The sequence below is a fragment of the Brassica rapa genome, chromosome A06 (assembly GCF_000309985.2).
Source record: "Brassica rapa cultivar Chiifu-401-42 chromosome A06, CAAS_Brap_v3.01, whole genome shotgun sequence".
Classification (NCBI taxonomy): domain Eukaryota; kingdom Viridiplantae; phylum Streptophyta; class Magnoliopsida; order Brassicales; family Brassicaceae; genus Brassica; species Brassica rapa.
This window is the reverse complement of record NC_024800.2, coordinates 23,016,363-23,042,492: the sequence shown is the minus strand read 5'-3', so window position 1 is coordinate 23,042,492 and position 26,130 is coordinate 23,016,363. Positions and strand designations below refer to the sequence as shown.

Here is a 26,130-nt window from a genome sequence, read left to right as displayed (position 1 = left end):
GTATTTCACTTGATTTGAATTTTTTTTTTTAGTTTTTATTAATTTTGTGGTTATAAAAATCGAATTTGTAATTATATATATATATTGAAAACGTTTTTTGTATATAAAATCTATTTTTTGCATTTTAAATTCATTTATATATTTATTAAACATTTTTAAAATCTATAAAACTTTTTTAAGATTAAAAATCATACATATAATATTTAAAATCATTTTTTGTGGTTATAAAACGTTTTATGTATTTTATATATAAAATATAAATTTCTATATTTATTAAACATTTTTAATATTATGAAAACTATTTTTTGTAATTATTTAACATTTTAAATAATTTTAAAACTATTTTTTTAATTATTTTTTTTTTTGCGATTTATTTAAACTATTTTTTTAATTTTTATACTATTTTATATTTATTAAAACTAATTTTGTTTTTATAAAACATTTTTTTATTTATAAACACTATTTTATTATTTTTTGTATTTATAAAAACTATTTTGTATTTATAAAAAGATGATTTCATATTTATAAAAATATTTATATTTATTAAAACTAATTTTGTATTTATAAAACATTTTTTGATTTATAAACACTATTTTATTATTTTTTGTATTTATAAAAACTATTTTGTATTTATAAAAAGATGATTTCATATTTATAAAAATATTTATATTTATTATAACTAATTTTGTATTTATAAAACATTTTTTTATTTATAAAAACTAGTTTATTTTTTTTTGTATTTATAAAAACTATTTTGTATTTATAAAAGATGATTTCATATTTATAAAAATATTTATATTTATTATAACTAATTTTGTATTTATAAAACATTTTTTTATTTATAAAAACTATTTTATTTTTTTTGTATTTTAAATATGTTTTCTATTTTAATTTTAATTTTATATTTTCGAATTTCAATTTAAAAAAATAAATTTATTTATTTTTTTTAAATTTTGGAAATATTCCGAGGAAGTGTATCCCTCGGGATATTCCGACGACATCTTCCTCGGAATATTCCGAGGAAATTCCGACGAACTTGTGGTCCTCGGAATTTCCTCGGAAATTCATTTCCTCGGAATTCCGTCGGAAATTTCCGAAGAATTTCCGAGGAAAAATGAAATTCCGAGGAGTTATTTCCGAGAACTTTTTTCGTCGGTATGTCGTCGGAATAGCGTTATTCCGACGACATACCGACGATTTTTTTCCTCAGTATGTCGCTGTTTTCTTGTAGTGCACCTTTGTCTAACTATTTACAGACATATAACTTAGCAAAGTAAAACTATACAATGGTTGGTCCTCGGAATTTCCTCGGAAATTCATTTCCTCGGAATTCCGTCGGAAATTTCCGAGGAATTTCCGAGGAAAAATGAAATTCCGAGAAATTATTTCCGAGGACTTTTTTCGTCGGTATGTCGTCGGAATAGCGTTATTCCGACAACATACCGGCGATTTTTTTCCTCAGTATGTCGCTGTTTTCTTGTAGTGCACCTTTGTCTAACTATTTACAGACATATAACTTAGCAAAGTAAAACTATACAATGGTTGTATTCCGGATCCCTCCCCCCCCCCCCCCCCCCCCCCCCCCCCCTCCCGATAGATTTGATAATGGTGTTTTGTTTTAGTAAGAGATGGATAAAAACAAACCAACATATTATTAAGTAATAAATCAGTATTCATGAATTTATCTTAGATATTTTTTACCAATAGTTTTATAGTCTGATTTAAGAAAAAAAATGATGCTAAAAGGTATTCAAGCTTTCCATTTCCTGGATATACATATATATCTGAAAATCAAAATATTAGGAATAAAGCTGTTATTCTTTCTAGTTCATGCACCATTTTGTCATTTTCTTTCATTTTGGGTATCTTTTTTCTTGACCAAAACATTTTCGAGTAATTTTCTCATAATAAGAACATAGAAAGATAGAAAGTAAAAGTTGATTACGACCGGAAAAGCTATTAAAAGATCTCAATTTGTGTTTACTATTTTTGTCTCATGGCAAAGAAGCAATTGTAGTCTTTAACTTATTAATTCTTCCATGACATGAAGATATGCTACTTTCACTAGTTATTTTTTTTTTTTGCTGTCAAAAAAAAAAAGACTAGTTAACTTATTAATTGTTATTTTAAATATATTTTCTGGCAAAAAAGATAGAATATAACATGCATTTATAAGAAAATAGAAATATTATAATTTTTAATATTTGCTTTACTTTTATGTAATTTCTATATTATAAGAAAATCAATTTTCAAACTTTTGAGATGTTAGTCATTAATATATAACGTAAATACGTGTAACTGTAACATATCTGAATAAAAACCATAGGGTTGTAGTGGTACATATTTATTTTAGTGCAATGCCATTTTTAAAAAGAAAAAGTTGATTAGAGAAACAAAATAACTTCTAAAATGGATTGATAGTAGTATAATACGTAAGCACGAATATATACAACTATTCCAGTGAGTGTAAATCCCGAGATATAAAAACTATTTTCATACACATTTCACACAAAAACATTAGTCTGGAGGACAAAAAAGAGTATGGTTTAAGGGTTAAAGTGATTAGAGAAACAACTATATATATATTTCAAAATTATGGATTTGCGCTAAGAAAATACGATAATTAAATATATTGGTACAGTTTTTTTACACGAGTATAATCAACATAGTTGAAGAACCAACCATAACTTCTGAGACCTGAATTCAAAGTAGTTTTGGTATTATTAATTTTACACACTGGAGATTTTTTTTTATGGGTCAAAACACACTGGAGATTCTATACCATAATTGTTAAGGTTGTGTTCTCAATAAATAGCGTCTTCACTTCTCCTAATCCAGCACAAAAAGATAAACATCACTTCTCAATCCAAAAAAATCAAAGAAAAAAAAATCTTGTTATGGAGAACGAAGTTATGTCTTCTGCAAGCTCTTCCTCACCCCAACCCGAAACCAGCAAAGACACTATCGTGGCCGTGGAGGAGTCCAACGAGAAGGCAACGGAGAACAACAACAATCTGAGCCTCGTGCCTTCTGACCAGGAGGTTATGTCTGAAAGGAGGAGTGAGAACCCTAGTCTCGGGTCTGAAAGGGGGAGTGAGAACCCTAGTCTCGGGTCTGGTGCTGTCCGAACAGGTACAGAGATGACGATGCTTTACCCATCAAGATCTAATAAGATCTACACTTGTCAGTTTTGCAGTAAAGGGTTCTCAACCACCCAGGCCCTAGGTGGCCACCAGAACGCGCACAAGCATGATCGTGAGTGGGAAAAGAAGAGGAAGGAGATGGAAGAAGACTTCCCCGGACTCTCCTTTTTGAACCGTTACATTGACAAGCCTCACTTGCTCCTAGGTGGGTATTCAGAAGATGCTTTATCAAATGATAATCATCTTGGGATCACTCTTGAATCTTTCAAACGTAGAGGAAGCGGCGGCGTTTACCCATCATTCAATAGCGGAGTCGGGCCCATGGACATGAACGTTGCTCCTCGCATGGCTCCTACTCGCTTCTTCACAGGGAACACTTTTACCGATGGTTCCTCTTCAAGGGGACTTGGGCCCAGACCCACCTATGCCCCGATGTTCCCTAGAAACGTTCCTCCTTTTCTTCGTCCTCGATCCACCAATCTTCCTAGAAATTTGTATCCGCAAGGGAATCGTGTGGGCGAGAAGGACAACGTTGTGGTGATTGATGATGATGATGATGAGCCAGATGAAGATAACCCTAAAAGCTGGGGCAAGGATTTATCCCTTTGAGTATTGTTTAGTTTTCATTTTTGAGGTTTCATTGCTATTAGAGACCTCTCTTTCCATCACATCTCTCTCTCTCTCTCTCTGAAGGTTGTTTTTCTCTTTAATTTTTATTGTATCTCGTTATGAATGTTCCTTTTGTCTGTAGTATCTCTTCTTATATTCACATGTAATTGTGTTTTGGTTGATTTACTTTATAAATCTGAACTATTCATCCCTTTCTTTTCTACATCTCATAATTTTAAGGACACTGATCACAAAAAGTAGATATCCAAATATATATTTTCTTATTTAAGTTAGTGAGAGTTATTAGTAATAGTGTTGAATTTTTGAGAACTTGTGAAGAAATCTGCGTTTCAGGATGGATGTATACATATTAGTACATGGCACGAACCATAGTGGTATAGACCAATATCTTTGCTATGAAAATAAAATGAAATGCATCAAATTAATTATCTTATTCCAATTTTCTTGTACATGCAAATAATTAAATATTTGTATAAAATTGGGGAAGAATAACACCATCTTATCATAACACTGAAAGATGCTACTTTGACTAATTAGCGTAAATAATTTGTTATTATATTTTGAGATATGAATTCAAAGTAAATTCTGATTTTGATTAAATTCACACCTTGGAGATTTTCTACCATAATTTGACGTTATCTACTCAATAAATAACGTCCTCACTTCTGAGAATCTAAGCACAAACAGATAGAGTTCACTTCACAATCCGAAAAAAATAAACTAAAGAAAAAAAGAATTTGTAATGGAGAACCATGTTGTGTCTTCTGCAAGCTCTTCCGCACCCCAACCCGAAATTTGTGAAAGCATTATCGTGGCTGTTGAGGAGTCCAAGGAGAAGGCAGCGGAGAACAACAATCTGGGGCAAGAGAATCCACTGAGCGAAGAGGACAACGTTGTGGAGATTGATGATGATGATGATGAAGATGATGATGATGATGGTGATGATGAGGCAGAAGAAGCTGGCGGTACCCTTCTCTCTGAAGGTTGTTTGACTCTTTTTCATTTTATTGTATATCGTTTTAAACGTTCCTGTGTCTGCATCTTCTCTCGTTACATCTAATTGTGTTTTCGTTGATTTGCTTCTTGTTTTTGTTCTTCTTTTCTCTTGTTTCCATCTATCATGGAGTCTTCTATCATTTCGGCAATTGCCTAAAATCCATGTTCCGTAACAGCCCTCAAGCCAATTGACTAAACCAATGCTCCAGTTCATGATTTGAGATGTAACTTTGCAACTTAACTTCTTCAGCTTTCTTTTGCACATGTTTCATCCTACGTATAAATATGAACAATACATTTCACCAGAATTTCATATTTGCTTTGACATTGATGTAGCTAGCAGAAGCTACCATAACCTGATTATTTAGTCTTAGAATGCCCCAGAAACTAAAAGCATGTTTATTGGAGGTTTTTAGGACGGAGTTCTTATCGGAATATAAGAACCCGTCTCTTAACTCTTAACTAAAAAAGTTAAGAACTGGTTCTTAAATAAAATATTTAATCTCATTTAAAAGTTAAGAGACGGGTTCATATATTCTGCTAAGAACTCCACTCTAAGAACCTCCATTAAACATGATCAAGCCTTCTTATTTCGGTAAAAACTCGCAAGTTCTTTCCGTAACAAGAAAAATATGAGAAAACTTTCAATCTTATTAATCAAATCTAAGAACTGTATATAAACTTCAACCCTATACAAAAGAAAACCATAAAACAGTAAGACTCTAAAACAATAAAGAATAGTTATTTCAATTTAAAATAATCATAAACGATAAGATATCTATCTTCATCATTTCTCCATTTAAAATAATCAGCGATAAAATATTTATCTGCATTATTTATCAGATAGATATTTGAATTGAGATAATTTATCCTTTTTGTTTTATGCTTAGGTTAATATGCAGTTTTTAGATTTGATTAATGAGATAAAGATTTATTTCTTGGGTAGAACTTGCAATTTCTCAACGAAATAAAAAGGTTTAGTGGCTTAGTTTTTCGTGAAATTTAAGAATTAAGGAGATATCCCTCGTATATTAAAAGAGAAACATTGTAATAAATGCATTCATACTATAATAGACACGTAGAAGCCTCATAATGATTTGATAATAAGTATATTAACGCGTTCACACTATATTCATAAATGTGTTTACACTATGTATTTTGCATTTTTTTAATATAAAACTCACGTACATGATTCCAATAAAACTCTGAATTCTTCAATTCGAATAAAAAGAGATAATGAATCAAAAGCCAAAACTATATATATATATATATGAATAACGAATTGAATTAAAATTTTATGAATATTTTGCTCAACTTTATATGTAAACAATAATATATATATATATATTATTGTTTACATATAAAGTTGAGCAAAATATTCATAAAATTTTGATTCAATTTGTTATCCGTTTTGATTTGAACCAAAAAATCTGGATATCTGTAACTCTGCGAAACAAATCAAATACTAAAATACAATATCCAAAAAGAAGCAAATCACAAATACCAATATTTTTAGGAACATATATCTAATTCGATATGTTATATGTATATATATACATATATGTAAAGAATTATATATATACGTTATATATATATTATACTATATATCAGTTTTATAATGTTTTTATGAATTAAATTTATTATATTAGGTACTAAAATTTAAAAAGTTAAATAATGTTTTATTTTTGTAATAAAATGTTATTACAGATCAAATTAGATATTATTTAAAATTCTAAAACATTTTGGATATTTGAGTCACTGAATATCTAGGTGGCCAAAGATCGAATTGACACGAATGCTTCCAAATACCCAGATATTCGATCTGTGCCCACCCATATTTACGGATACAATTTTACTTTCTTTATATGTAAAAATGACTAATATCAAGACCTTTTTTATTTTAAACTCATTTAAATTCTATCTTTCATGTATTATTTTGAACAAAAATATCATTTAATATTAATTAATAATATGTTTATATATTTATCAATTATTTTTATATATACCAACTTCTCAACTGAGCTGGAAATCATTCAAGCTCTTCGATTGTGTTTTTCGGACTTCAAGATCACCCACATCCCAAGGATGCAAAATGAGATTGCAGATTCTTTAGCTAGGAATGCACGTTCTTTTCATAAGTATTTATGTTTTATTGATTGTTCTATTCCGGTCTTGCTCTCCAAACCACCTCAAGTTTGAGTCAATAGAATAGCCGTTTTCTGTAAAAAAAACTATTTTTATATACTTTTTAGCACATACATGTGCAGTTTGATGTGAGCACCTTGTAACTAAGTATTCACCACAACTGAAATATCTATTTTTTTTAAAGTTGAAATATTTTTCTTATGCTTCTTTCACTACCGACCAAATTGTAGTGAAATGATCTATCTTAATAATTTTCTTTTATTTTTCTTAAACTATTATCTATTTCGAAACTATAATATGAAACTATTGGTTCGACATGACGACTATTTAAAATCCATAACATGAAAATAAATAAATAATATTAATTTTTGGTTTTTACCGGAAAAAACAAAAAAAAATCAAACATTTTAACCGAATAAACTGAAATGAATATTAATTTAAAATAATAGTTATATTTTAGAAGATTAAAAACTTAAAATCGAACCAATATCCAGATTAAACAGATTTAATATCTTTTATTAAAAATAACAAAACTAATAATTACATCCTGCGCAAGGCGCGGGTTATTAACTAGTTAATGTTATTGAGAAGTTATCCCATTTTTCGCACATTTCAACTAAACAAAAAATCTGGAAACAAACTCAAATGCTAGAAAAAACGTTAAAACTTTGAAAACTAGGCTTACGGGAGATTCAGTCATCGATTTCTTCTCAAGCTAAGTATGGTGATGATCTTGATCCATAAACTTCTGACTCATCCAGTAACAAGCTCAAGAGCCGGTAAATTTATACTACAAAACTCAGGAATCTCCTCGTAGTTAAACACAAAGCCTAGATCTACACAATCTTTAAGCTCCTCGAGATCATCGCCTAAAGAAGAAGATACACAATCCAACTTCTTCGTTTATTTCATCTACACACGGACAAAGCCATTGTCTCTTCCTCAGATACAATGTACGAGGAGCATGAGCTAGAGTTGGGGATCTCGGAGTTGGAACCGACGTCTTCGTCGTACGAGGAACATCTAGAGAGAAAATATATGACACACATTGTTAAGAGATGAAGAAGTTGACAAGTGATTGATTGCAGAGCCGTGCTCACCCATATAAAATAAAGGCAATGGCCTCAGGCCGTCATTTTCTCACCGAACTTAGGGTCCCTTTTTGCAAAAATATACTTAATTAACTATATCTTTTAGTGATATTGTTATAACTATTTATTATAATCCTTATCAAAATAATCTTTTGTCATGATATATAATGTTTGTTAAAATTTATTTTGTAATAATATTTTAAACACTAAGAAAATCAGAAACTATTTTGTCATATTTTATAGTTTACCTTTTCAGAATAATATTTTCAAAAGTAATGATTTCTTAAAAATATGATGTTTGCTAATTTTTTAAAATTTTGTCTTAGGCCTGAAAACGTAGGCACGACACTGATTGATTGAGAGACATATAGCAGACATTGTTGAGCTGGAGAAAGTGAAACCGTAAGAATGAGCAACAAAAAGCGAAAGAAAAAGAAGAAGAAATCCATAACGTAGAGAAATTTGGAACCATTTATGCGCTGGAGAAAGTGAAACCGTAAGAATGAGCAACAAAAAGCGGAAGAAAAAGAAGAAGAAACCCATAACGTAGAGAAATTTGGAACCATTTATGCGCGGACAAAAGCTTTTACCCTTCAAGGCTTAAGTCTGTAGTTATTGCAGATACCAAACTTAAAGCTTGATTGATATATTATGTTATTTTCATGAAAACTTTAAACTTAATCTCTACATGATAATAACAAATTTATTTAATATATTTAATTAAAATAAATATATAGAAAAATCTATCTAAGATTATAATTTCAAATATATACATGCATATTCTTAAATAAACTTTTATGTTTACTTAAATCAAATTTATATTAAAATATAGATAAGAAAAATAAAATTTACAATATTAATAAAATTTTATTTTAAAATATAATTTATATTTATTTGTTAAAAAATATTTTAAATTTTTTTACTGCACATGGTGCAGGAAGACACCTAGTTGTAACTAGATTTGAGTGTTATTGAATATAGAATTTTAATGGAATTAGAATTAAATTTTGTAATTATAGCTTGAGTGTATTTCAATGGAGTTTAATGATTCGACTACAATGCATGTGGAATTAGTTGTAATTCATTTTATAACTACTATGGAATTTTCTTGTTTCCAAAAACCACTGATTTTTTTAAAAAAAATTATTTTAATTTACTTTATTAAGCAGTTATCTATCCATAATTATTTGTTTGACATAAGAAAACAATAGCAACCTCGATCAAACCCAAAAAAATAAAAATATTGAAAGAAGAAGTTTGATTGATATATTATGTTATTTTCATGAAAACTTCAAAGTAATCTCTACATGATGATAACAAATGAAAGAATCATGCAAGACTGATTCAGTCTACAAGTTTTACAAAATTGGACAAGCCAAAAAGTAAACAAAAGACTCTTATCCTTTCATAATCTTATGAATTCATTCTCAAAATCTTGTGTTATGAGTTAAATGGTGAAGAATAAATTTCCAATAGTACCAATATTAATAGATTTAAAGAATCATTTAAATCTAAAATTTTTGAATAATAAAAGATTGTGTATAGAATTACAAAATCATCAAACCAATAACAGTAGATTTAATGGAATTGTGAGAATGTATAAACCAACAACACTAAGGAAGAGTTATTAGTAAATGAATTCTCATGAACTTTAAAAATTTTGAGATTCCATTGTTATTGGTTTTTGGATTTCAAAAATCTTAATAGAATCCATTGTTAATGGTTTAAAAATTTTCAAAATCCATTCAAATCTCTTGTTATTCAAAAAGTTTAGTTATTATTGATTCTCTAATCCTAATTCAATCTAGTGTTATTGGGAGATGAATTCTATTCATTTTTATATTGGGAGATGAATTCTATTCATTTTTACTCATAAGACTTCATTTTCAAAATATCATATGTGTCCATGTGATTTTCAAAATATATGTGATAAAAAAATTTGAAAACAAAATAGTTATACTTACCAAATATCAATTGCACTTTAAATCCAAATTATATGTCCAAAACTATAATTCATTACATTTTATTTAATATATACTTTTACATTTTTGAATATATAATTATTTTTATATTATTTTTATCATTTTTGAATATAAAATTAAAATTTATAAATAATATAAATTTATAATAATTTAAAAAAATAGTTTCAAAAAGCATTTTTGAATTTTAAAAAGAACATTTGACAAAAAATTGAAAAAGAAAATTCCAAAAATTATTTTAGAATTTATAAAAAGTTTGAATTTATAAACATATAATTCGAAATAAATAAAAAACAAATAATTAAAAAACTTTTTATTAGTTTTATTTTTATTATTTATATATGTAAAGCGGAAGGGAAAATAGTCTTTTGTCTTTTTAATAAAACTTCATTTGATCATTTTTCTCTTTGACTACTCTTTTTTATGACAAAAATAAACTAGAATTGATCAGTTTCATAATCTATATATATTTTCATAATCCACCTACCTTTATTAAACCAATTAACTCTTAAAATTCACAAACTCTATACAAATTCATCTTCCAATAACTTCTCATAAACTCTAGAAATTCTTACAATCATCATAAATCTAACTCCCACTAACACCCCACAAAAAAATCAAATTCGGATTATTGAATTGCCTAATAAGTCAATTTCTACTAAGGACAAGAATTCTTTTTTTTTGGTATTTTTTTTTTCTATGCGCTGGCACGAATTACATGCATTTGTCATAATTAAAAAAAATTGACTCATTTTTAAAGATGTGTAATCAATTATCAAGTATTAATTTTCTGTACATAATTAACTTTGCGGACTTTCTGAAAGCAATAAAAGCACATCAAATAGTTTTCAGGACATTAATATACATATTTGACGAAACCTATAAATATTATACCATCATAAATACACGTAATTAAGACAGCTTTGAACAAAACCAGGGCAATAAAATAAATAATAACCCTTATAAAAGCAAAGTGGGTTTGATGATATTGTCTTACAATCTATAGGGTTTAAGCTTGCTGATTTTGCAAGAAAAAAAAATTCTCAATACAAAGCCACAAAACTTGTCCTCACACAAGAGAGATGGTGATGAAACGCGAAGAGTTGGAGGCGGCGGAGCGTCGTAGCCGCTTCGATCGTGGTATTTACAACGTAGATTACGAGTTACAAAAGTACTTTCGCTTTAGTTCTGAGCATGGTTGTATGATCATGGATATTAATGGATCATTTTCTTCATCTACTTCAACCATAGGCAATGCTCAGATTTACACAAGAGATTTCATTTCAATCATTGGAAGTCGTAACACAAGAGATGTTACTCCAAACTTAGGAGAAAACAGTCCCATCACCAATGCTTCTAAAGATTGGGGGACTTATCTGTTTCTGTAAATGTAATCATCTTTTTCCAAAATAATAAGAATAAATATTGCCTATGTATTTTCATTTTAAATAATGTGCTTTGTTGTAACATTATGCTATAATAAAAATTTACTATTTCAAAGTATGGAAGCTATGTATACACATCATATCATATACATAAAGCATATATATATTGTATTATACTGAATCAATCGAATTTACTAAGCTCTATAATAATGTATATGCATATGTACGTGTGTATGTATATGTGAATTTGATACAATATGAGAAGAGTTTGTAAACTAGCTAGATGGGGTTGTGACGTAGCGGAAGCTTTATAGGATAGAACTAGAGATCCGTTGATTCTGAGAATATCCGAAAAACTAGAATAACACAAGGATCTATTTAATCTAAGAATACCTAAGATCAATGTCTTCTTAAATTCGTTGAGATCACCAATGATCTAGCCGAAAACAAGGATTAAAGAGAAATCTCTTAACCTTTATTAATCAAATCATAAACTCAATACAAATTTAAACCGGTTATATATAAAAACACCATAAAACTCTAAAATAATAAAGATAATTATCTAAATAATTAATAAACTAAATAATAAATATTTGAAAATAGTCCAAATATTTATCTACATCATTCTTTTCGGGTTGAAGAAGATTCATCCTCGAATCTTAACCGTGGTCTTCGATCCCAAAACCTTAACCATGACACACATAATTTTTGTTTTTCCTTAGCCTTCCATCGATAATATCCATCAAATAAAATAATATAATTCTTTTGCATCATCAATTTGATCTTCACACCTACCGTAGCAAAACACATCACAAGGATCTGAAATTTTATCTTCATGTATTCATTATGATAAAGAAACAAAACCCCTGATATCTCCATGCTCTTTACGAACACACCTTCTTCAATGGGCTTGGAATGGCTGCACACCTGGACGTCTTCTCTTGATATCATGCTTTGACTTTGATTCACGGCCACGTCTTTTGATAACTGATCGTTGATGAAGTTTATGTTATCGTAGCAAATATCATAAACAGGATCGCCAATAAATTATTTATAAACAGTGTCTTCGCTATTAGCGAATAAATTTTCCATGATTCCAGAATCGAGTTTTGATATAAGAAACCAAAACACCAGCTTTGATACCACCTGATGTAGCAGAAGCTAGATAATACAAAGATTTTATTTAGTCTAAGAATATCTAAGATCAATGTCTTTTTAAATTCGTTGAGATCACCAATGATCTACCCGGAAACAAAGAACAAAAAGAAAAATCTCAATTTTATTAATCAAATCACCAACTGAATACAAACTTAAGCCTAGAAGACTATATATAATAAAATCGAAAATCCTAAAACAATAAAGATAATTATCCTAATAATAAATAAAACATCAAATAATTAAGATATTAATTCTAAATATCTTAATCTACATCAGGTTGATCTTGGCAAGAAGAAACTCAAAAACATTTAAGTGAAACTTTATAAGATTTACTCATATCTCAGCCATGATACTGCATCAGATTTTTGAATGATTTCTTCTGCCTTTGGCCTAGAATTATATCAAGGACTGTGCAGTCATCATGAAAACTGCGGGTATTCATGACCCTCATTTTCATTCCCATTTGTACAAGACTGTAAGTAGAAATAATGGATATAGTTGGAGTGGTGTTTTTTAAAAAGAGGGCATAGAGTTCATGAAATCATTGTCGGGATACGGTGGTATGTCTAGTTGTGTAAACACATGTCTTTAATTTCACGCTCAAAACCCCAGGCTTTGGGGGAGGTGGGTGTTATATAATGACAAATGAGACATTCGAATTCATGGACCTACCAGAACAGACATTCGAAGCTACTATCAAAGACGATGGACTTTAAGAACATGACTCAAGTACGTAAAATAACAGCTTAGCTAGAGATCATTTGCTTGTAAGAAACGTCTTCATTTCATAACGTATGTTTGTGTAAATAAATATGATTTGATTTGATGTAGTCTTTGCATAAAAATGATTCAATGTAGTCTAGTGAACATTTTGTGAGTTGTTATAAATCAGACCTTCAAACAAAATTATTATTGCTATTTTTTTGTTGAAGGGTTTTTAACCTACTAATAAAAATACGAAAACATATATAACTGATTATTAGTTACATTTTAATATCCGAGAACAAATAATTTTCTTAACGAACAACTCATTTATTTTTACTTTCTTAACCAGCAAATCATTTTTTCTTAAATGAACAATTCAATTGCTTTCTTAACTAACAATCACATTTTGGATTACTGGATTTCCTAAATCAATTCATCTACTAAGGAACAATAATTTTTTCCGGTACCTTTTTCTATGCGCTGGCATAAATTACATGCATGTATCATAATTAAAAACTTTGACTCATTTTTAACGATGTGTAATCAATTATTGAGTATTAATTTTCTGTACATAATTGAATTTACTGACTTTGTGAAAGCAATTAAAGCACATCAAATAGTTTTCAAGGACTAAGTTAATATTGTGCCTTATTTGTGCCCTTACATTTTGAAAATAACTTTGTCTAGTTTCAGGACATTAATATACATATTCGAAAAAACCTAGAAATTTTATACCATAAATACACGTAATTAAGACCGTTTTGAACAAAAAGCTTAATTCGGTATATAAATAAGACATGGTTTTTCTGTCATCAAATGTGCAACTGAAAAATCAGGGCTACAAAATAAATAATAACCCTTATAAAAGCAAAGTGGGTTTGAGTTATACCGTCTTACAATCTATAGGGTTTTAAGCCTGCTGATCTTGCAACAAACAAAAAAAATCACTATGCAAAGCCACAAAACTTGTGCTCACACAAGAGAGATGGTGATGAAACGCGAAGGGATGAAGCGGTACCGTGATATGCTCATTTCCCGAAAGAACATTCGTCGAGGTCGTTATAGTTCTGGGTTCCTCCTTTTGCAGCAAGTGGTCTGTTCCGATTTTGTCATGTCGTTTGGTTAGCGGTTCTTTTGTGGTGTATGTCCCTGTTTTTGACTAGGTAGAGTTTCTGTTTAACATGAATGTAACCACACCAGTTACTTGAGAAACTATAGAATAAAATCTTGGTAAGGGTCGCAATGCCGTTCTTCCTCTGCACAAAGTATAGCACAACTCTTTCAGCAACAATAATCTTATGTGCATTCCTTGATACTTTCCCAAACTTTAACCCTTTATGGACATAATCTCCATCTTTGTGCGTTCATTCAACCTAGGGATCATTCTTGATGGACTTGCTTATTCAATAGTCAAAGTCTGCATGTGTAGCGTTGGAGCAGAAATTTATGATGTTTTTGTCCACGAGGGGAGCTCAGCCCAAGATTGCAGTGAGCGATGTAGTGGACCTAGCCTGTCGATTACCCTGTTCCAAATTTGGAAGGCTATACTCACAGCCAAGAAAAAGATGGGTCTCTACATCCATCAAAACGAGAGCAGAAGCAGCAAGTTGAGTGGTCCTCTAGACCCCATGAGACTAGTCGTGCCCTCATCGGAAGTCGATCTAGCTGAGCGAGCCACATGTTGAAACCTGAAAGCATGTTTCAAAATGGCACCCTTAAATCAGACACAATCTACCCAAGGCTTCACGTGAGCCCGAGGCCTGATGCTTTCCCATGTCCGATCCAGCTTAAGAAAAACCCCTGCAGTCAGTCTCATCCAGGGCCGGCCCATGGTACAAGCAGAGTAAGCCACTGCTTAGGGTTCAAAAATTTTATGGTTTTTTTTTTGGGCTAGAATTGTTTTTAATAAAACATACAATTTTTTTTACAAAGGAAAATGAGCACACTTTTTAAATTGGAGTGGGGCATCTGTTAAGTTTGGGCCGTCGTTGGTCCCATCCACAATCCAAACAAAAGAATCCTCAGCAAAAGATAAGCCAGGGTTGGGAATGGTAGTTAAGTGTATATGTAACCGAAGAGCCTCATCTGAGCGAGGATTTGGAAGTAAACACTAGCCCTCCACATTACAAGCTGAGGAGATTGTGGTAGAGAGCAGGAGTCAAAGAGCTCTAGGACCTGTTAAGAAAAAAAGAGAATGGTCGAGTATCTTTGTGGTGGCCGAGTTGCGGGCGATCAGATTGTCCTTGTTTGAACTATAAGTCAAGTATGCCACTAGACCATGGTTTGACAATGTCTTAGATTGATCAGATGGATGTTTTGGAAGCAAGCACGACGGGATCGAAGCACGAGGGAAAACCCGAAATTAGACGAAAACCCTAATTTCGGTATTATGAAGTCTTCGATGAAGCCGAAGGATCGGAAAATATTTTCTCTCAAGTTCATAGATCAATTGGAGTTTATTAAAAAAATTCAGAGCATCAGAAAGGGCGTAGAAAAATATTTGGGATTGATCGCGGGACAAAAATTCACCGGAATGATCGAAATCAGGCAAATGGACCGAGAAGCTCGAGGTGGCTTATTGCATGGGTTCAGAACGTGGTGTCAACTGTCCAGCAAGCTTAGTGTCTACAGAAGCTCGAGGTGTCGCCGTGCATGGAAGCTGCACATGCAACTTGACATGTAGAAGCACGAGGTGGATCGACCAAGCACGAGGTGTCTCCACGCATGCAACCGAAGGATGCGGCCAGCCATGTGTATGATGCTGTGGCGCCCGCATGAGTTCTAGTCATGCAGCCTGACATCTGGAAGGAGTGGTGGCGTCCTGCAAGTGTCCTGGACATTCAGCCAGACATGTGGAGCACGAGGTGCCGCTGCGCATGCGTCAGGAGCCATGCGAAGCGACACACGGGCTGCCACCAACCTGAAGCTGATTGGCTGGTGTCTCCTATAAATACCCCACGACCCTGATCATTTCTTCACATCCAGACCTGTCCAAACCAAGTTAAAACCGTGAGAGAAAAGTAGAAAAAGAAATCAAGTGATTCCGAGCTATTTCGAGAGTTTTAGAGAGTTTTCGAGATCAGTTCTCTATTGATTTCGAGTCAGCGCCTAGGGAATGTTCTGTCCAACTGAAGGTCAATCAAATGAAGATCATCTCAGATGAGAATCAAATGAAGATCATCTCAGATGAGAATCAAGTCAACGTGACCAGAGAGAAAGAGAGAGAGAAGCAAAGTGGTCGACTTAGAGTGTAGTCGATTCTCACCGAGAAGGCCAGTTCCGTCCGATCGACGATTCTCTACGATTGTGACGCGGAAGCTCTGTCCAATTCAATACGTCCAAGCCAGTATATTCTCCTACAATCAAGTGGAGGTTATGTCCAAGATTAGTTCAGTTCCACTCGAAGTTCTACTCGATGCTCCGCCGGAAAGTCCGAAGAACTGTCCAGAAGCTAAAGGAGGTTCTGTCCGAGTCCAGATCAGTCTGGCGAAGCCTGTCAGTTTCTACATGGTGAAGCCGAGGTTATGTCCAAGTCAAGATCAGTCCAATCAAGTCGTCCCTTGGGTTTTGGCCAGTTATGTCCAAGTCAAGATCAGTCCAGTCAAGTCCAGTCAAGTCAAGATCTTGAGTGCAACCGCGCAGGCTTTTGTTTTCATTTATTTTTATATAAATATTTTGTTTTCAATTCTAAATTGAGATATATTATAATATATGTTTCTATCAATTTTTAAAGCATAATAAGTTTACTGTATATTTTTTTTCTTTGAATAGATTGTTTCAAACTTTCACATGTATTTGTATTTTCTTCTATATATATTTTCGGATTATTATTTCATTATTAAAATCGTAACTATATATATAAAGATTAGTAAAATATTTTTTTATTATCATATTCAAAGATATTGTAACATTTCATAAATTTAGAAAGTTTTTTAAAGATTAAACTTTTCGCTTCATAGATTTATATTATCGAGTAAACAATTAAACATTTGGTTTTTGTTTAATTTTTAAAATAAACTATATAGTTTAAAATTTGTTTCATTGGTTTAAAGTAGTAAAGATTAATCATTGTTAGATAATATGATTTTTGTTATTAAAAAAAAAACTTTATAATTTTAAAAGTTAACATCGACAAATATTTAAATATTTAATATATGGAGGTATATTATTACAAAAATTAAATTATATATATTTAATTTATAGTATCTATAAATCCAATGGATTATCTATTGTTTAAATCTAATTATTGATAGCCCAATAAAAAATTCTATTAGGCCCAAAATTTAAATGATAAGATTACAGATTAAATGTAACATGACTTTCTAGGAATAAGTCCATTAGGTCCATTTTTTTTTAAAATCACATATGAATCAAGGTTGTGATTTCTGTTTTAATATATAAGATATTGGTATATCATTAATGGTAGATGTTATAAGTTGTATATACTATAGGTAGGTACCTTTGGTAACCATTAAGCATTTTTATATGTAGATAAAATAAGTGGGTCACAAAAAAAATTGAAATTAAAAGAGAAGTTACATATTTTTATAAATGTTAGAGAATATTATTTGGTTGGTATACAGTAAGGGTTGGTTATAATATTTGATTGTATATAATAGATTGGACTAAAAATAAAATGGCGCAACAATTTTTTTAAGTAGTTTTTTAGAATTCCTTCTATTTTAATAGTATACTAGATTTTATCCGCGTTTAAGAAGCGCGGGTATTTTTTTGGTGACCGTAAACTAAAATATTAAATGAATTTATGTTTATTATTAGATATCTAAAATATTTAAAGCTGTTTTATTATTATTATTTTAGTCGGGTACAATATTTTCATTGAGTTTTCATATCCGAATCAGACTTATGGTCGAACCGTAAGATCTAGTAACTCATATATAGTGGAATAAAATATAATAAAATGAGTATAGTAAAAGTACGTGAAAATCAAAAAGACCGTTATTAACCCACAGAGAAAAAATATAATTTGTTTTTTGTTTTATAAATTTTTGATATATTAATATATATTTGACTTGTATAAGAAATTTCTTTTAACAAATATTGTTAAGTTTATTTATAAATATATTAATTATCAATCTACCAAAATAGTGAAGCAAGTATTATTTTTTTTTCTTTTTTAATTTTCTATCAAACTATTATCAATTTTTTTTAACAAAAAACCAGTTTGTGACATATATTTTATTATTATAAATCCATACAATTTAAATAATGTTACTTTTATATGTATTTATGTTACAAAAAAAAAAAATATGTATTTATGTATAAAATGGTCTTCATAATTTGGGATTTTGTAAAAAAAGGGTCTAAAGTTAATTTGGTTAATTTTTTTTTCTGTAACAAAAGTTAATTAGATTTATAATTTTCTTTTCTGAATGGGTTGTATCAGTTAAATTATTATTTTTAAGTTAAACATCCAAAACCCAATTAATAATATTTATTTTGCTGATAACAAAGTGAGATTAAATAGGAATGACATATAATATATAAGGAAGACCAAAAAAAAAAAAAAAAGGTCCAAACAACCTTAATAAGTAGATTTATCAAGACTGATTCCCTTTTAATAGAATAGATATATGAGTTAGATAAAAAAAAAGGTCAAGAAGATTTTTTGCCAATATTCTTCTTTTGTTTATTTTGGTCGACAACATGTTTTTGCCTAAATCTGTGTATACATGCTATGGCCCTATCAACTCAATTAACGCACTTCCTAATTAGTGTTCTCAAAACACTTTAATTAAAATGAACTCTTACTAATTCGATATTTGTAGAACGATCAACGTAATTTTTGTATATGCGATTAGTCCAAGTAGCCACGTTATGTTTTTTATACCTCTTTTATGATGCGATTTTCATCTATTTTCCGCTAAATATTTCATTTACAATTTTACATTTTCAAGTGCTTTAGGACATCCGCATCGGGACTTCTTAAGCCCAATTTTTAAGTATTTTGGGTCGAAATAAAAATGAAAAAGGCTGGATATGTTAAGAAGTTTTTTGGGTCGTCCTTCAGGGGCACGTGTTGCAAGTGTAGTGGGTGTAGGGTTTGAGTACGCGAAAGCGGTGTGTATCTCTCTCTCTCTCTCTCTCTCTCTCTCTCTCTCTCTCTCTCTCTCTCTCTCTCTCTCTCTCTCTCTCTCTCTCTCTCTCTCTCTCATTTCTTTCTTTTCTCGATCTCTCTCGACGCCGAAGGCACCAAATCGGAAGCGTCGACGCCGATTCTGTGTTCTTGTTGTTGACATCCTCTCCTCTAAAAGTCTCTCCTCAATTGCGAGCAGTCGACATCAAAATCCTCTCCTCTTTCGAGCGATCTCTTCCGTCACCTTCAAATTCGCTGGCGGTTTGAAATCCATCGATATTCCTTGGTTGATTGCGGTGAATCGACATCTGCTACGATCAATATCCCCTGTTACCTCCTCTCGGTGATTGCCCTAATCGAAATCATCCTCTCCTCCGCCGCTTCAAATCTAAACAAGGTATTTGTTCCTCATCCATCGATTTTCTTTTGATTATATCTTCGCGGATTGTGATTGTTTGGTTCGTGCATGGCTCTTATTTATCTGATACTGATTTCAACTTTGTAATTTTTTTTTCACTTTTGTAATTTTTTTTTTCAACTTTGTAATTTTTTTTTCAACTTTGTAATGTTCTTATGTTTAATGTTATATGTTTTATTATAAAATCCTACCAATCAATTTTCAAAAAAAACAAAATTTACTATTTTGCTAAGAACCTGCCAAAACATCTACCAATAATCTCTACTTTTAATCATGTATCTTACCAAAATCTCTTAATCTAATTATATTATTAAAGTAATACTAAGATATGCAATTGCATATCTATATCTAGCAATGCGGATGCCCTTACTTTTCAGTTGGCTGCTAGTGGTTGCTATCATATATAATAAATATTTCAAAATTATGAAAACAATAGAAGCACAATGTACGGTGTCGACCAAAAAAGAACTATATACATCTGGCATGTGTGTTAATTTTAACAAAATAAAGAAATTGTTCTACATAGGCTGCTAGAGTGAAGAAGGCAATCATATGTTCAACAATCAACATAATACATAGAACAACTAGCAAGTACGAAGTCAAAACATTATAATTAACTAGATTTTTTAACCGCGCTACGCGCGGATAAGATATTATATGTATTTCTCAATTCTAAAAAATAATGTATAATATTGTATTATATTATTTAAAGAATAGAAAATAAGACTACATAACATAAATATATTTTTTATATTTTCTTTGTGGAAATCATTATGTTGTTTGATTGTTGTACTTAATTCACATATTTACATAGATATTTGTGATAGATGAATAACTATATTTTTATTATCAGTAAATAATATATATTTATTATATAATATAAGAAAAATGGAATTATTTACTTTTTAACAAACTTGTCTAATGTTGGGGACTCGGTTATAGACATATCATATTCGAATGAAACATTTTTACACTTATCAATCTTCTTAACAATCAAGAAAAAAATCTGAATATCAAAACAATATCTCATACGATCTCTTTGTGGAATAACTGCTCTGAAGAAATTGAATTTATGCATCAAAAAGGACTGAAAATGGATGTGCATATGTGTTATCTAAGTCAGCTTTACAAAAAACTATTTATACTTCATATATCATTTATGTCCATCCTATTTTTTTGTCCATCATTTCTTAAACATCTTGAAATAAGTAATGCTAATTAATAATAAACTTTTTGCTCACAAAATAAAAATCAAATTTGTCTAATTATCGCTTAATTTGTCTAACTGATATATGTATTTCTCAATTCTATAAAAAATAATGTATAATATTGTATTATATTATTTAAAAAATATAAAATATGACTACATAACATAAATATATTTTTTAAATTTTCTTTGTGGAAATCATTATGTTGTTTGATTGTTGTACTTGATTCACATATTTGCATAGATATTTGTGATAGATGAATAACTATATTTTTATTAACAGTAAATAATATATATTGATTATATAATATAAGAAAAATAAAATTATTTACTTTTTAAACAAATTTGTCTCATGTTGGAGACTCGGTTATAGACATATCATATACGAAGGAGACATTTTTACAGTTGTCAATCTTCTTAACATTGAAAAAACAAATCTACATATCAAAACAATATCTCATACGATCTATTTGTGGAATAACTACTCTGAAGAAATTAAATTTAGGCATCAAAAAGGACTGAAAATGGATGTGCAGATATGTTATCTAAGTCTGCTTCACAAAGTACTATTCATAGTTCATATATCATTAATGTCCATCCTATTTTTTTGTCCACCATTTCTTAAACATCTTGAAATAACTGATGCTAATTAATAATAAACTTTTTGCTGGAAAAAAAATCAAATTTGTCTAATTACCGCTTAAATATTTTATTAATATGGTCTAAGAAGCTTTTAAGTGATATCATAGTTTAATTTATTAGATTTTTTGTTAATTTTTAGAGGTTTTTGTATTTAAGATTTTTTTCCATATTAAGCTTCTATTTCTTTCACAGAATTGATATATATATATATATATATATATATATATATATATATCATAAAAATTACCATCAAATCAGTTTTACTTATTTATTATTTTGTTTTAACGAAAATACACTTTTTAAATAATTTTATTTAAAATAAAATTATATATTAATTTACTGTATTTTAACAATTTCATTGATTTAATTAATTTGCTTTGGTGGATAACTTAAAAAGTTTCATATGAATCGGGGAAAGCAAGCTTATGTTGTTATATTATATTTATTTTGTGTATATAAAATCTATATATAATGCTAGTGTAATAAAGAAAGAACATTATTTTTTTGTAACTTCAAAAAGATACATTATTACAATTTAAAATGAATCAAAATTGAATAAAATGGTAATTAAATATTTGTAAATCTAATTGTTTAGTTGGATTCTCATGAAAAAAAAATCGATTGGTTAAACAAATGTTTCAAAATTTGTTGTGGTATTGTTTTGTCTATAAATTATAAAATTTATTGAATTAATATATTTAATTATTGCATCCTTAAATAATATTTTATTAAGACATTAGAAAAATATGTTTTGAGTTGTTTTGTCAAATTGTACAAAAATCTATGCTTTTTCATATTTGTAACTTCAAAAAGATACATTATGATAATTTGAAATTAATCAAAATTGAATAAAATGGTAATTAAATATTTGTAAATCTAATTATTTTTTTTATCTTGTTTAGTTGGATTCTCATGAAAAAAAATCGATAGGTTAAACAAATGTTTCAAAATTTGTTGTGTTATTGTTTTGTCTATAAATTACAAAATTTATTGAATTAATATATTTAATTATTGCACCCTTAAATAATATTTTATTAAGACATTAGAGAAGTATGTTATGAGTTGTTTTGTCAAAATTTTACAAAAATCTATGCTTTTTCATATTTGTCACGAAAATTTATTTGTTAAACTTACTTTTACAAAATTCTTAACTTTGTCACGAAAACAAAAATCTATGCTTTTTCATATTTGTCAACGTTCTCACACTTTCTAAGAATATATTAGCTTAGTCACTTACTTATTTTTTTTTTACAAAACAAACTATCGGAGTCTTGAAAGTTGAATTCATATTATTGTAAATGTACATAAGAGTTTGTGATTATATACTTAGTGGTTCTTGTATATGTATCCAAGAAAGTTTCAATGGTTTAGTGGTAACTGTCCTATATATATATCATACTAACCCGGGTTCGATTCTCACCTTCGCATTGTTTTTTTATTTTTTACGAAAAATAAATGAGATGACATGGCAATTTCGGGTTCTCTGATTGGTTGATTTTTCTATCCTATGTGGACACCCTCTCTATGGCTTATATCCCCCTTTTAGTATAGTATAGATAAGTGCGTCATTTAATTTGAAAATTTTCACAATAATATGGAACATCAAAGCTTTCAAATCAAACCACTGCCTCTCTCACTATCCGTCTATCTTTATATATTGCTTCCATCAATACTTTCTACTTTCATTCTCAAAATTTCCTTCTAACTTTCACATATCTTTTAGCTAAATCAACGTTTCTTTCTATCAGTAACCCAACCTTTAAATCATAGTCTTAATTCCACGCTACTCTATATATAACTCCCGAGGCGAGGTTTTGCATCGGAGGATCATGTGGAAGTTTATTATAGTGTTGTATTTTATATCGTTTGGATCAAGATGAACATCAATGGCTAGGCTGACAGTATGGAAGATGCATAAGAAGATATAGGACAAGGGTTTGCTTCTCATAACAAGCTCCAAAGAGGTCCAGTTTCAGCTTCACAACCTTCGCAATGCCGCCATACACTAAGCCCTCTTTCTCATTCAAAGGTTTATTCTTCCGAAAGTTATGTTGCTTGCCCTTGATCATGCCTCCTTCATTGACCTTACCAACAATATTTTTGTTCTTTTTATCTTTCATATTTAGTTGTATCCGTAGAGATTTGATCCGACTCAATCAAAAATAAAAGAGCGTACTTCAAATATATTTTGGATAATTAAAAACATATTTTGTGTTATATATAAAACTAGGTTAAGACCCGCGCATTGCGCGGGATGAACATTATATATAAAAATTATTTTATGTATTAAATATTTTTACATATTATGAAATAATTAATATATATTGAATAATTAAAAGTCAGTAACTATTAGATATATAATTAAATTGGTGTGAACATATAAATCAATTTTATTAATCCAAAAAATATTTTTTTATATTTGATAGGATATGTAATTAAATTTAAATGATACTAACATACATAGTATATTTTAGTATATTTTTAATATTAATGTCTATTAAATGATGATTTCTACTCATATATTTTTTTGATCATTTGTATCTTTTAAAAAAAAAAAATTAAATTACTGATAACAAAATTTTTATTGTGGGATTAATAATTTTAGTAATTTATATTTTTTTTAAAATAAGTTGTCAATGTTCGTTCAAAACTTTTATCAAAAAAATTGTTCAAAGTAAATTTTGAAACAAAATTATTTATGTATTTTATATGGTTTATAGTTTAATTTAAAACGATATATATATATATATATATATATTAAAATAATTAGTTAAATTAGACTTTTTACCTATATAATTTTGTAATCATTTGTATTTCTTCATAACAGAAATTTTAAACCATGGATCACAAAATTTGAATGTGAGGTTTTTAACAGTTTTAGTAATTTATAGTCGTTTTTAAAAATTCAAAATATAACATATACAGAAAAATCTAAATTTTTATTATATGGTTATTGTGGTTGTTTAATTTATTTAATAGTTTTAAATTAAACAAATATGATAGAAGATACACTAATTTTTTTAATCAAATCTTTATTATTCAAAATCATTAATTGACATATATACTTTAGCCACATTAGGTAATTCCGTAAATTTTATTAAAGGAAATAATAAAATACATTAATGATGAATTTATTGTTAGTTTAATAAAAAGTTTATTATATAATTAGATGGACCAACATATATCTCTAATGATTCTAAGAATCAAGTTAGTGATGACATGTGGCTACAAAAAGAAGTTGTAATGCTTCTCAAATAATATATAGGGGATTACTAACTCAATCATTGACTAGCTAATTAATAGAGACTAGAATTGGATCCGCGCATCTACGCAAGTGTTTTTTAAATGAGTAGAACTTTATCTACTATAATCTTATAGATATATAACATCTATCATATTAATAATTTGTTTTAAATTACATGCCTACACATAAAATATCTGTTACTTTAAAAATTGTTTCGTCTTTACTTTCATATTTTTTAGTTTAGTTCAATTTTAGTTTTGTTACTGGTTTTGTTTTATACGTCAGTGTTTAAATTTGGGTCAGAAATTTGTCTCGCATTTAACTCATAACTGATTTTAAATTATTTTTAATTATAAATTTTTAAACAAATTATTTATTTACTGCATAAATTTTTTAATATAAGTAATAATATTGCTTAATGTATTTTTTATGTTGGAACCATAAACTAAATCCAAATTAAAAGAATTGTTTACAAAGCCGTCCACTTTATTATGTTTAATTTTGACCAACGATAATAGTATTTATTTTTAAACAATACTTTGCCGTTAACAACTGCTCAGGGTTGTCAAAAACAACATTCATAGTTTGTTCCCCGAATTTAAGCATTTAACTTGAACTCCCCATTATTTTTATAAAGTCTGACATGCGAGAAGAGAAAAATTGGTCGCTAAAGACTTGTTTAGGTTGAGGATAGTATTGTACGGCGTTCAAAAAAACTATAATTCATTCCATGACCAATTACCCTAATTCATCGATATGTACTGTGTCTTTTATATAATAATGCACTTTTACCCCTGTATGCAACCGGTAGAACATGCAACAAAAACAAATTGTATTAATAATTATTAACTCGTGGTCTTTTAATAATCACACATTCTATGCAACTAACTTTATATTTGACTACTTTTTCAGATTATTTTATATTCTCATGTACCATGGAACATGAACTACCACGGGTTTTATTTTGGCACTACTTGTTTCTCTTAAAAGAGTAAAACTATCTTTAGTAATTACACCTTATTATGTGGTTTCTTAAAAAAAATTCATATGTCAAATCTGCTAGCAAGTCTTTCCTATTTATTCCATCGATTAAGTCGTACTCTCTCACACATGGTGATCTTGTTCCCAATCACATACTTTTACATATTTCAACAGTTTATCTATTCTATGTGAACCATGTGGAATGGAACAAAATAGTTTACTATTTCCATGTTTTGCTATTTGGATTGAGGTTTATTTTTCTGTTTTGGGTTTAGTGATCAATGGTTTTGGGTTTAGTATGGATGATTT

General features: G+C 29.2%; 1 protein-coding gene and 1 pseudogene across 1 annotated transcript in view; both read left to right on the top strand.

Annotated features, from left to right (window-relative positions):
- The first annotated feature begins 1,027 nt into the window (after positions 1-1,027).
- The window catches only part of LOC103874503, a 524,448-nt gene continuing 499,345 nt past the window's right edge, over positions 1,028-26,130 (top strand). The window contains exon 1 of the mRNA XM_033273818.1: positions 1,028-5,847. Coding sequence (XP_033129709.1) covers positions 2,898-3,752 — 855 coding nt within the window. The 5' untranslated portion in view covers positions 1,028-2,897 and the 3' untranslated portion in view covers positions 3,753-5,847. The remainder of the gene's footprint in view (positions 5,848-26,130) is intronic.
- Positions 14,218-23,661, top strand: LOC108872241 (annotated as a pseudogene).